Below are 13,199 nucleotides of genomic sequence, written 5' to 3'. Positions count from 1 at the left end.
ATCGCAGCCATGGATGCTTGTCTCTGCCACCAGCTTGTCCCATGTGGCTTCCAACTCAGTTTCCAGTCCTTCCAGTGTAACCTCTGCAAGGATCTCAGGGAGGAGTCCAAATGAAGAGTTTCAACCTTAAATGCTGACTGCCCATTTCCCTTCACGAATGCTACCCTGTTGAGTTCCTCCAGTGTTGCTTCATATTCCTAGTAGCTGCAGTCTCTCTTGTGAGTCCAGTTCAACCATCATTTCCCTCTAACCTGTTCACTCTCATAAGTCCATCTGCTGCCAACTCCCACCCCGCCACTCCACTGAGTCACCTCCTGTCACCAACATTACAGGTAACTGATTGTAATGTGTTAACCTACAACCAGTATGACTTTGGGATGTGGAAGCAGACCTAAATGGCCATGGTGAGAACATGCAAACAGTAACAGACAACACCAAAGGTCAGGATTGAACACAGGAATTCAGGTTGATACACTTGTGAGGCAGCAGCACTATCAGTTGCATCCCTTCTATTCTTCTTTCACTTCTAGATCGGATATAACATTTCAACAAACCAGAATTACCAGAGGAAAATGCCAGTGGAAGGCAAATTATTGGAAAAAATACTGAGGAACAAGATCAATCTACACTTGGAAAGGCAGGTATTAAAAAGTTAGCCCATTGGATCCAAGTCAAGTTGAAATATTGTATACAAAATTAGATGATGGGGGCAGAGTGTTTTGGTGGCAAATTGTTTTAGGAATTGGAAGATTGTGACTAGTGGTGTACCACAAGGATGGTGCTGGGCCCTGTTGTTTGTTATACAGATGCGAATGCATGTGGCATGATTTGAAAATATGCAAATGACACAAAACCCAGGAAAGGACAGACACAGTGAATGAAAGGCCCTGGGGAGTGTTGCAGAATATGACATCGTCCCTGAAAGTGGCAATACAGGTAGTCAGGATGGTGAAAAATGCATATGGCACATGTGCCTTCATCAGACAGCGTGTTAACTGCAGGAGTCGGGGTGTCATGACACAGCTGTACAAGATGTTGGACTTGAGTTATGAACATGCTGGAACTGTTTTCCCTTGAGTAGAGGCTGAGGGATGACCTTATACAGGTTTATAAAATCAGGTGTGGCGTATAGAGGGTTATCAAGTTATATTGGGCACAGATTCAGCAAAGGCCAGTCACAGTCTTTTTGCCAGGCTAGGAGTGTCTAAAACTAGAAGACGGAATTAAAAGTTCGAAGTTCACTTATTATCAAATAAAATATACATGAAGTACGCACAAACCTTGAGATACATCTCCTTACAGGCAGCCACAAAGCAAAGAAACCCAAAAGAACCCATTAAAATAAAGAGCGACAAACACCCAATGTGCAGACAGAGAAAAAAACAAATAGTGCAAGTAATAAAAGTAAGCAAATGGCACCTAGAATGAAAATGAGTCCTCAGACACAAAGCCCGGAGCAGGTCACCGCCTCGGCACAGTGAACAGAGGAGTAAACATCATGGAGCACAACCCTCATCTCTTGTCCCAACACCCTGCCTTTTCAATCCATCTGGCGTGGCGTTTAAGATGAGAAGGGAGAAAATTTAAAGGCGATCTGAGAGGCAAGTTAAAGGGTGGTGGGCATACGGAAGATCCTGCCAGAGAAACTGTTAGCAGCAGACACAACTCCAAATTTTAAAAGGCATTTGAAAGAGTACTTGAATAAGCATCACAGTTAGTATGGACTAGTTGATCTGAAGGTCTTGTTCGTGTGCTGTTTAACTTTGACCTCAGTATTGCATATGAAACACCCTGGTTTCCTTGGCATGCAAGTCGAGGGAAGACAACCTCCAGTCCCACCAAACTTGTGAGATTGAGGCGCGCTCAAACCCCGGTTTGTGTGGATGCTGTGTCATTTACTACCCGGTTACAAATTAATGCCACGAAATAACAGACAGTACACTGCATACAATTAAAGGAATTATATTTACACATCTTAACTATAAAGGTAAAGAATAACAAAAAGAAAAGGGCCCATTATAATTAGACAGTCAAATGTGCACAAGTTGGAGCTCATCTTGAACTTCTCTGTCACTCACACGCTGGGCCCTCGGTCAATATGAGAGCACACACCACCTTCCGAACATCGCTCACAATCCATCTTGAGCAATCGGGTCTCCCACCGGATCGTATGCTATGACCGGTTCTTCCCAACGTCTTCTCTCTTCATCTCCTCCTGAACAAAAGCTCCAAGCCCAACCTTAGTGTTCCTCACTAGAGAAACCTCCCCTTAATCCAACCATCCTAATTGGATGGCACACATTTCTCGTCTCTCTTCAACAGTAACCCAAACAAGCATGAAACCAGTACAGACTGTTCTAACAGAGCTGCTAAAATGAAATGCATACAGCATAACAGAAAAAATATGAACTAGGGCATTACCCTCTCCCCCACCAAAAGTCATGTCCTCATGACTTTGAAATAATTTGTCATCCCGTCATTAATAACATTTTCAAAGGAATCTTGTGATGTCAGAACCTCCAATCCATTTGTAAATGGTAGTGACATCTCTCTCTAGGGGAATAGTCACAACCCTCTGCTCCACCCAGTGCTACATAGGCCAGCCTATCTGGGGGGGTCTCCTGACTCTTTGAGACCTCCATATCCCATCATCCAAGTCTTCAGTTTCAGACACTCCTTGGGATACTTCTGGTCTACATGGCGAGGTGTCCCCCGGTCTATTACTCGTGCCTTCTGGCATCTTAGGAACCACTTGGCTGAGTTCAGCTTCATTCCCAGTTACTTTCGAGCCCAGCTCCCCTTTTTAAACCAGCTGCAAACCTGCCTGTCCATAGATAGTCCCCCCGACTTCACCTGCCTCAGCACAAGAAGGGTTGGGAATCTCTTCCTCAATTAGTGGGGGGTGAGCAAAAGGCAGCATATACCACACCCCTACTTCCTCATCCTCCGAATCCACATCCCATTCAGGAGCAGGGGCCAGTATAATCTTTCCTGCTGCTCATTCTTCGGTCTCTTCATGTCGCCACAGAGTCCTCTTACTAGGTGTAGGGTCCAGGTCAGGCTCTGGGTCAACACACACCTCTTGTCTCAGAGGTAGAAGGTGGTTCCGATGGAGAATCTTGACAGGCTAATTCCCATCCTCAGGTTTCACCCAGAAAACTGGCACATTTGGCATCTGACTCTCCACTACATAGGGCGTAGCCACCCAGCGGTCAGCCAACTATGCTTCCCAGGTAGCCCCAAATTCTTTAAGAGGATTCAGTCTCCAGGCATGAGTTGGGAGAACCTAACTTATTGATCATACCTCCTCTTTCCTTGATTCTGCTTGGCAGCCAAGACCTCAGCTAATTCATAAGCCTTTTTCAGCTTCCTTCTCATATCAGACACATACTTCAGGTAAGTCTTCTCTTTTATCAGCCTCATTCATGGGTATCTGGTAATACCCACTCCTCAAGTCCAGCACACTGAACCACGTTGCACCATTCAGGCAGGCTGGTGTGTTCTCGATTCTCAGGGCTGTATACTGGCTGGGGACTGTATGCCTGTTCAGAGTCTGATAGTCCAAACACATCTGTACCTTCCCATTCTTCTTCCTGGCCACTACATTTGAAGACACGCAAGAGCTTCTCAACTCAGTGATGATTCCAGCTTCCTTCAACTTCCGCAGATGCTGCCGGATGTCCTCTCCCTTGCAGATGACCTTTCTCTGAACAGGGTGTCCTCTGTCACCCAGATGGTGTAGTGAGTGCTCCTGGAACAACCCACATCAAATTCGTCAGTAGAAAAGACATCTTCCAGCTTCAACATTTTCTCAATCAACCTCTTCTTCCAACCTCCAGATATTGGGGAGTCCCCAAAGTTGAATGACTCAGCAGTCATCTTTCCTCTTTTCAGAGAGAGTTTCTCCCCAGCTTGTCTCACAGGAACACTAGACACTACAGTCACTGGGAAGAAGTGCACCATTGGCATCCCCCCGCCCAAAGGTGACCTCCTGCTCTGAAGTGTTCCTGACACCTACTGTCATCCTGTTCACCTGTACAACCGAGGTGCAGTTCAGGCCTCACCAGTACCCCAGCAGGTAAGCCTGACTCCTCTTCGTGGTCTTCTGGAGTATCCACCAACTGGGCCTTAGCCTCAGGCACTCCTGGAAATTTGGTGTTTCCTGTCACTCTCGTTATTTCCCCAGGCCGTAACATGACTGGTTTTGACAACAAATAATGGTTGTAAAATGAACGGTAGAGTAGAGTAACCTGAGAGCCAGTGTCAAGTATGGCTCTAGCTTAAATACCCTCAATCTGTAGCAATGTACTGGAGCTTGGCACCTCGAAGCCTTCAGGAAAAGGTTTTTTTGGCTTTAGGTCGTTCCTTGATATATCGCTGGAAATGTGATTCTCCCTCTCCCCCCGCCCCCCTGAGATGCCAGGCCATTCCATCACTGGGTCTCTCCGCTTAGGTACACAGGGGCTCACTCGCTGAGGGGTTTCCCATCGTTCACAGTCCCACCTGAAGTTCGCTTTACGACATTTCGCTTTTATGAAAGACCTACATTAGTACCTGTTTTCGCTAACCAAAAGAGGATTTTCGCTTTTACGAAAAAAGACACCCGCTTTAAACTTGTGTTTACCCCAAGAAAGACTACCATGACCATGAAGCCTTGTGTGGGCAGGTGTGTGCACATGCGTGTATGTGCCGATTTTTCTCTACAAATCAGTTTTGGCTCAATCTTCCCGATTCTGGTAAGTGAAACTACACTGTACGTAAATTATTTCTACTTTATATAGGCTGTGTATTTATCATATCATTCCTGCTTTTACTATATGTTAGTGTTATTTTAGGTTTTATTTGCTATTTGGTATGATTTGGTAGGTTAATTTTTGGGTCTGGGAACGCGCAAAAATTTTCCCATATAAATTAATGGTAATAGCTTCGCTTTACGCCATTTCAGCTTATGAATGGTTTCATAGGAATGCTCTACCTTCAGATAGCGGGGGAAAGCTGTATCCATATTCACCACAGTTATAACAGGCAATAGCGGCTCCTCCCCTTCTTGCGGAACCCCGGCCACCAGCAGCCCTCAGCATAGTCCGTCCCCTTTAAGGGGTACCTCCCTATCAGCCCTATTGTATGGGGGGGGTGAACCCACTGATAACTACGGAAGCATCTCAGTCCTAAACTCTGCCATGAGCTCCTTCACTACTTCCCGGGGTGGGTTATCAGTGGTCACTTCAACCAAGGTGACCACTACTGAGGATTGTATCCTGTGGATGGAGGACTCCCGCGCCTCCATCGCATTCTCCTCCTCTCTTACTTCTCTGATCAGATTGACAAATGGGGGGGGGGGGGAACACATCTTACAAGACATTCGGAGACCCCAATCAGGTCCAGCGAATGGGTGCCTTTTGCCACTTGGTCCATTCTTAACGGATTCACCTCAGCCTTTTGAATGCCCCCGCCCCCCACAAGCTGCACGCAATTTAGTTGCCTCTCTAGCCGAAAAATGTAGGCAGAAAGCTTCTCCTCCTTCTCCTGAGACGTTTTCTGAAACCCCATCATAAACTCTAATGGGCTTCCCATCATGCCAAACACCTTTTCTAGCACTTGCATGTAGTCCGCAGAGGAAGCAATGGGTCTCACTACATCAAACTCACTGGCCCCTTCAAACTTTCACTGTCTTTTTTTGTCAACAGAGCACTGCCACTCATCCAGCAACTGAGAGGTCTGCTCTGCCCAAGTCTCATACTCCTCCTCCCCTTTAGTGGTGGGCTTCCTTCCCGAGAACAGGCTGTTCCTACAACAGCAGGGATTTTGACATTTATTAGCCAGGGAGGTAAGGCCGCTACCAACTCAGACTGCCGTTACTTCAGTGCTCTTCTGAACTAGAACAAAGTCTTTCCCTGCCATTTTATCAGACCTCTGCTCCATCCCTGCAGTATTCATAACCACATATCGTAATCACCTTACCGGACAATAGTTTAACACAGGCTTAAACACACAACCCACTGGATCAATGTTCAGGGCAATCGCAGAGCATCCAATGAAATCGATCCCGGACGAGCCCCCACAATGAAACACCCTGGTTTCCTTGGCTGTAAGTCTAGGGAAGGCAACCTCCTCCACTGAAGTTGTGAGATTGAGGCATGATTGAACCCATCCCAACCCCAGATTGTGTGGATGCTCTGTCATTGCTACCCTGTTACAAATTAATCCCACAAAATAACAGACAGTACACTGCATACAATTAAAGAAATATTTACAAATCTTAAAGGGTTAGTAAAGAATAACAGAAAGGAAAGGGCCCATTCTAATTAAACAGTCAAATGTGCACAAGTTGGAGGTCATCTTGAACTTCTCTGTCACTCACGTGCTGGGCCCTCGGTCAATATGAGAGCACACACCACCTTCCGAATGTCACTCACAATCCATCTCGAACAAACGAGTCTCCCACCGGATCATATGCTATAACCGATTCTCCACAATGTCTTCGCTCTTCATCTCCTCTTGAACAAAAGCTCCAAGCCCAACCTTAGTGTCCCTCACCAGAGAAACCTCCCCTTAATCCAACCATCCTAATTGGATGGCACACATTTCCCCTCATCTCTTATCTTCAACAGTAACCCAAACAAGCATGAAAACAGAACAGACTGCTCTAATAGAGCTGTCAAAAATACATACAGCATAACAGTAAAATATGAACCAGGGCATTACACATACAACACTTCACAGCCTTCAGTAGTTCACAACTCTGTGAGCATGAATGAATATCACACAGATATAACAGGTACTGATATCATAGGCAGCAAACGTGATCAGAATCACACACAGCTGGCTTTGAAGCATTAACAACATTGACACATCTGACAGTGGACAAATCAATATCAACAGAGTTCAACAATATCATACTGTCACATCATTAAGTGTCATGAAGAAAATAACACAAACTATGTATTTCATGTGTTATGCTCAATAGTGACAAGGCCACCTACTGTGTATGATACGGAACCACCTCTTCTTCAAAGAATCGCCTCACACTTTGTCTTAATATATCATGTTCTTCAGAAAATATCCGACGAGTGCCAATGTCCATTAGATTCTTTGCCGAGAAGGTTTCTGGACGAAAAACTTTGTGGGTTTCATTACATTGTGCAGATGTAGTAAATAATCTAAAAAGAAATTTGTATAAACATTTACAATCAAATATTAGTGTTAATGCTTACAAAAATGTGTTCACCAAAGTCTTTACTAATATTTCCTTGTGCCTGTACATCTTTGGCATTTCTTGTAATGTTTCATTAATCAATTGTTTTTGTGTTATTAATGCAACATTAATACAATTCACCGATAAGGTGTTGACAACCTTTGATTTTAAAAGACTAAAGATTTTATGCAAGAGACGAGTTCAGCAGTTTAAGGGCCCCAAATAAAGCCAAGGGTGAACTATTCATTGCTTTCTTTTTAAATCTTTTTATTAATTTTCAAACGTAGGCAAACGTTGCCTGTGAAAATACCTGTGACTAGAGCGCAGAATCTGAATCATCGTATAAATATGTCCATGAATTTAACTAGCTGCATATTAATATAATTTGATGGACTGGCTATTGAATTTAGAATAGCTTACCGATCCAGACACTGTTTGCAATGAAGTTAATAGTTAATTAAATACACCGTACTCTGAACTCATTTTTCATTTAATGTTCTCAAAAGTTCAACGTCAATTATTTTATCAAAGTCCAAAGTACATATTGCACCATATACAACCCTGAGATTCATTTTCTTGTGAGCACACTCAACAAATATACAGAATAGTAACTACTGCAGGATCAATGAAAAATCAACCAGAGTGCAGTGCAATGGGTGCTATGTGACACTTGCATTGAACCATTAGTCAAAGGAGAGGTGTTCCTGCAGTCACAGATGCGAATGCAGGATGTCATCGTGCCTCTCCAATGCTGTATCAAGGATTATCACAGTTCGCACAGAACACTCTGGAGTGGGCAGGTGAATAGTGAGAGGTTATGTTCCATATCAGTACCAACTATCCCTATGTTCCTTGCTTTCTTTAAAATCTAGAAAACCTTAAATATGTTTCAACCTAACCACAGACAAAAGTCTCCACAGCCTTCTGGGCTTGAGAATTCCAAAGGTTCACTACCCTCTGCAAGAAAAACTTAATCCTCAATCCAGCCCTAAATGATAAATGAACTATACTTTTAGTCACTGTAACCCTGGTTCTATTCTCCTTAGCCAGAGGACCAGGGAGAATCACAGGAGGTTGACACTGAACCCAGATTACCTGCTGCTCCACTGCTTTTACATACATAAAGAACAACACCATATAAGCAGAATTAGGCTATTCAACCAATTCTGTTTGCTCCACTATTCGATTGGGTAAATGGGCTCGTCAGCCTGGGAAGGCAGTCCATCTAAGAGAGAACACTCTGATTTCAAACCTCCACTGCCTTGCGACCATACCCACTCATGGGAAAGGCTTCAGGAGTAAACCCTGAGGACAAATCTGGAGCTGGAGTCCCTAAGGCAGTCCAACGCTGTCTTCACCCTCGTTCCAGCAACTCCTGCGACGACACTGGTGCCGAGCTGTATCAGCCCTTGCCCTTCCCTTGGACAACATTGGTGGCTTGGAGAGGAAGACTTGCTGATGGGCAACAGCTGGTCTCCCATACAACCTTGCCCAAGCCTGCGCCCTGGAGGAGACTTTCCAGGCATAGATCCATGGTCTCGCAAGACTAACAGATGTCATACATACTATTCAATCATGGCTGGTTTATTTTCCCTCTCAAGCTCATTCTCCTGCCTTCCTCCGGAACCTTTGACACCCTTACTAATCACAAACCTATCATCCTTCACTTTAAATATACCAAATGACTTGGCCTCCACAGCTGTCTGTGGCAGTGAATTCCACAGATTCTTCACCTTCTGGCTAAAGGTATTTCTCATCTCTGTTCCAAGAGGACGTCATTCTATTCAGGCTGTGCCCTCTGGTCCAAAGACGCTCTCACTATTGGAAATAATCCTCTCCATCCAGTCTATCGACGACTTTCAATATTCAAAACATTTCAATGAGGTACTCATTTTTCTAAATTCCGGCGAGTACAGGCCCAGAGCCATCAAATGCTCCTCACACATTAACCCTTTCATTTCTGGATTCATTCTTGTGGACCCTCTCAAATACCAAAACATCCCATCTTAGATAAGTGCCCAAAACTGCTCACAATACTGCAAATGTGGTCTGACCAACACCTTATAAAGCCTCAGCTTTACATCCTTGCTTTTATATTCTAGTCCTCTGGAAATGAATGCTGATATTGTATTTGCCTTCCTTACTAGCAACCACAACCTGCAAAGTAAACTTAAGGACATCCTGCTCTAGAACCCCAAGCCCCTCTGCACTTTCAATGCATGAGGATATCAAATGAAGCAGTATTGGAAAGCCAAAGATTACCTGCATGATATCAGGAGGTAAGATTTCAAATGACTATTTTACAACCATTGTATACTGATCCTTCCTGGCTACAGAGGCAATGCCAGAGGATTAGTAAACTGCTAGCATTATACAGGTGCTTTAAAAGGATATAGTAGTTTATCTCTGGTAGGTCAAGTTATTGGAACAAATCTTAAGAAACATCATTAAAGATAAAGATTATGAAACTTTCTTTCCCTACTGATTATGAAGAGATTCATATGTCTTGTCCTGGAACAACATCCTCTATCCCATCAGCTAGTCCCCATCCACTCTATCACTCAATGACCAACCCATCCTCAATGGCCATTAATTACCTCACCACAGGGACAACAAGCCCACCAAAAATGTAACTAACCCTCCAATGGTAACCTTCAATTTTCAGAGCACCCCCTTCAGCCACCACATTCAATGATTCTCCAAACTAGGAGCACACCTCATTTCAGCAACCCACTACTCACAGGAACATCAAGTGGCGCACAGATCCTGGGGCTGACTATTGCACTGCGCTACCCACATAGCTAATCTCCTGTCAGTCACGTCCCAATGACCCCCACCACTACGACCACATTCCCCCTCACCTAGACCCTCAGTAACCCTCTCATCCCACCCCCACTATCGACAAAAGCCCACTGACATCCCTCTCCCCCCAATCCAAAACCACCGCCACTAACTCCTCCCCATTTGCCCTACCACCCAGCCAAGCCCAGTCATGGAGACGGTACTCCGAATTCCCACCCGGACCCCGGCCAGGCCACAGCTCCCCTGCCACAGACAGTTTCCTCCCGTCCAGTCACTGCCCTGCCTCAGACCCCAACACTGGGGCCGAACGCGCCACTCACCTACGTGCTATACCGCGGCTGTACCTCCAACCCAGCCACAACGCCGCCATCTTTGCCTGAGGCTACGCATGCGTGCGGCGGGAAGGGCAACCCTGGGGGCGGAGTCCTCCCAGATCCACCCCTCCCTCCTACAGTGCCGAGCCCCACCCCGCCCCGGCATCACCCTTCTCCCACAGTGTCAAGCCCCCTCAACATCACTCCTCCATGCATACAATGCGGAGCTCCCTCGGCAATGCCCCTCTCAAAGAGTGCGGAAATCCCTCGGCACCGCCCCCACCCACAGTGCAGAACACCTTTACGCTACCCCTCTGACAGCGTTATTCCTTAGCAACACACTGGCAGCAGCCACACAGACTGACCCTCTTGAGTGCCACTCGCATACTTGGCGTCTTTTCATTAGCATTAAGGTATAAATCCTAGGGTTTATCAGATATCCTGATTCTTACGCCATTGAGCCCAGCCACTCCAAAGTTTCCATTCAAGCTTATCCCATCTTCACTGTTCCCTTTAAACTGCATGGCCATACCGCAACTGAAATGCTCCTGTGCACATAACCTTTGGTACCGCGCAGCTGGAATTTTCTTTTACCTAATGTTAGTATAACTCTGAAATTGTGCTAATATAATTTTGAAATTTTGGAGGAGGATGGAAGGGACATTGTCGAGGTTCATCCCCAGCAGCTGCGTGACAGAGGACTCTCTGATCTACGGGCTGTTCCCGGGGACGCACACGGAGACCAACATCCGCTGCTGCTGGCAGATCATCAACTCGGTGAAAGACGCTCTTTGGTCGGCCTGAAACTTGATGGTCTACCAGCACACGGAGATGTCCGTGGGGGAATGCTGCCGACTGGCACATTCTCGGCTGCAGGAGTACATGCTGAGGGACGCACTCAAACTTGGTGCAGCCACCGCAAGGGCCCGGTGGGGAAGGACCACGGTCTAGGGTTCTTCTCCCGCGGGAGTTGAGGGGTAGGGGGGCGGGGTGTATACCCCTGAACAAGTGTATGTAAATATGAAGTAACAGAGTGCCACGTGGGTGGCAAAAGTGTGGGAATGTAAAAGACTGTAATGGAAACATTTGTAAAGGACTGAGTCATTGAATGGTTTATTGTACATAATTTTATGTTTGAATAAAGTATAATTTGATTAAAAATATATAATTTTGAAATCTATGTTAATATAATTGTGAAATGTCCTGTAAATATCGATTATGCAGGATATAGAAAAACTACTAGGAACAGCGTATAGTCCTGGTGAATGAAGGGCCTCTGCCTGAAATGTCAATTGTTTATTCCTTTCCATAAATCCTGCCTGACCTGCTGAGTTCCTCCAGCATTTTGTGTGTTATATCTTGCACTTCCAGCATCTGCAGATATTCTTGTGTTTAAAAAAGGAAAGCTGGAAGGATTAGCTAATGTCACAGAATTTTAGGTAGTGTCATTTAGACAACTGAACAAAGTAGAATTGGCTCTCAGACATTTTGCTAATTAAGATGTTTTAATCCAGTATTGCAAAGAGCAAGTTAATGAATGTAATGATTCAATCAGCAACTACTGCCTCAAGATTTTCATCAATCCACAATATCAAGTAGCATTAATTGTCCTAAATGATGTTTTAGAAGATCTGACATCTCTTTGTAAATTCCTTCACAAAGGTTATTTGAAAACAATTGAAATACTGCAATATGCAAAAGCAAAAAAAACACATTACATTTAAGTTACAATACCATTTATTGGAGTGACAAAGTGAAAGATCTGCTTGCATCTGTAAGTCTGACATCAGCACTGCACCGATTATTCGATTCATTCAATGTGCGTCACTTGGATAATAGATTTCCTGATGATGAGTTAATGGCAAGCTTTCGTCCCTGTTGCTATTGCAAACACAATCAATTTGGAAAAGAGAATGTTGTATGACTGATAATACAATACTCAGCTACTATTATGGACTTTGACAAACCATTGCTTCAAAACTGTGATTTCTAATTTGACCCTACTGAGAAAGTTAAGACTGGTTCAATTTGGTGGTGTAGTGGCATCCGCACTGGACTTCAAGGCGAGTGGTCCCAGGTTCAAACCCGGGCGGCTCCCTGCATGCTTACCATCCGTGCTGGGTTGAGTAACTCAGCCTTGTAAAGAACAGAAAATGCTAAAGAAACGGCCAGGTTGCCACCCAGTGTGACACGAGGCGTGGAAAGGAACAACAAATAAGACATCCACTGATGATGAAATTTGAAGAACTGTCAATTCTTGATTCAACTTTTCGACATGACTGTGAACGTGGATTCAGTCTTACGAATTCAGTCGGATGTACATCCAGAAACAGACTGGAAGTGGAACATTTGGATGATCGAATGAGGATTAAGGCGTATCATTTGGACAGTGTTTGTAGACAATGGATTTGTAATGAAGACTGATGAGAAATAGTTTACAAAATGTGAAAGATTTTCTTTGTTGTATCGTATTTCAATACACAATTACTAACTATAATCAAAAGTATGTGACTTTTCAATTTTCATTCTAAATATTCAGAGAATGCATATTACAAAAAAACACATTGCTAATTTCAGGCCATGTAAAAATTTCCTGCTCAGAGCAGTGGTTGGCCCACACAGCTGGACAAAAAAATTAGAGGGATAGTTTCCTTTCTTCCTCTTTTGACTCTGACCGTGTGAACCTCTATTTCACATCTGCTTGTCCATCTTTCTCTTGTACACTGCATATCTTTACCATCCTCAACAATCCCTGCAAATGGGAGTGAGATAATATTCTCAGCACACATCTGCTAAAGAAGTTTCTTCTGAATTCCCCACAGGGTTCCTTGTGTGCAGTTTTGGTCCCCATGTTGTCTGAAGGCAGACAGTGTACGTTGAATTGGAGG

The 13,199-nt window shown here is 44.5% G+C and overlaps 1 protein-coding gene across 2 annotated transcripts in view; it reads right to left on the bottom strand.

Moving 5' to 3' along the window:
* acadl (acyl-CoA dehydrogenase long chain) overlaps nt 1-10,413 on the bottom strand; it is a 107,164-nt gene extending 96,751 nt beyond the window's left edge. Inside the window, exons 1-2 of one of the 2 annotated variants that reach the window (XM_073046360.1) lie at nt 10,318-10,413; nt 6,984-7,160 (exon numbers count right to left, since the gene is read on the bottom strand). In XM_073046360.1, the coding sequence (XP_072902461.1) occupies nt 6,984-7,160; nt 10,318-10,367 (227 nt within the window). In that variant the 5' untranslated portion in view covers nt 10,368-10,413. Of the gene's footprint in view, nt 1-6,983; nt 7,161-7,505; nt 7,550-10,317 lie in introns of those variants that run through there. The other variant, XM_073046361.1, reaches the window with a different exon arrangement.
* Between the last annotated feature and the right edge of the window lie 2,786 nt (nt 10,414-13,199).

This window comes from Hemitrygon akajei, chromosome 5, assembly GCF_048418815.1.
Source record: "Hemitrygon akajei chromosome 5, sHemAka1.3, whole genome shotgun sequence".
NCBI classification, from domain to species: Eukaryota; Metazoa; Chordata; class Chondrichthyes; order Myliobatiformes; family Dasyatidae; genus Hemitrygon; species Hemitrygon akajei.
The sequence above is the reverse complement of the archived record's forward strand: the minus strand, read 5'-3'. Positions and strand labels throughout refer to the sequence as shown.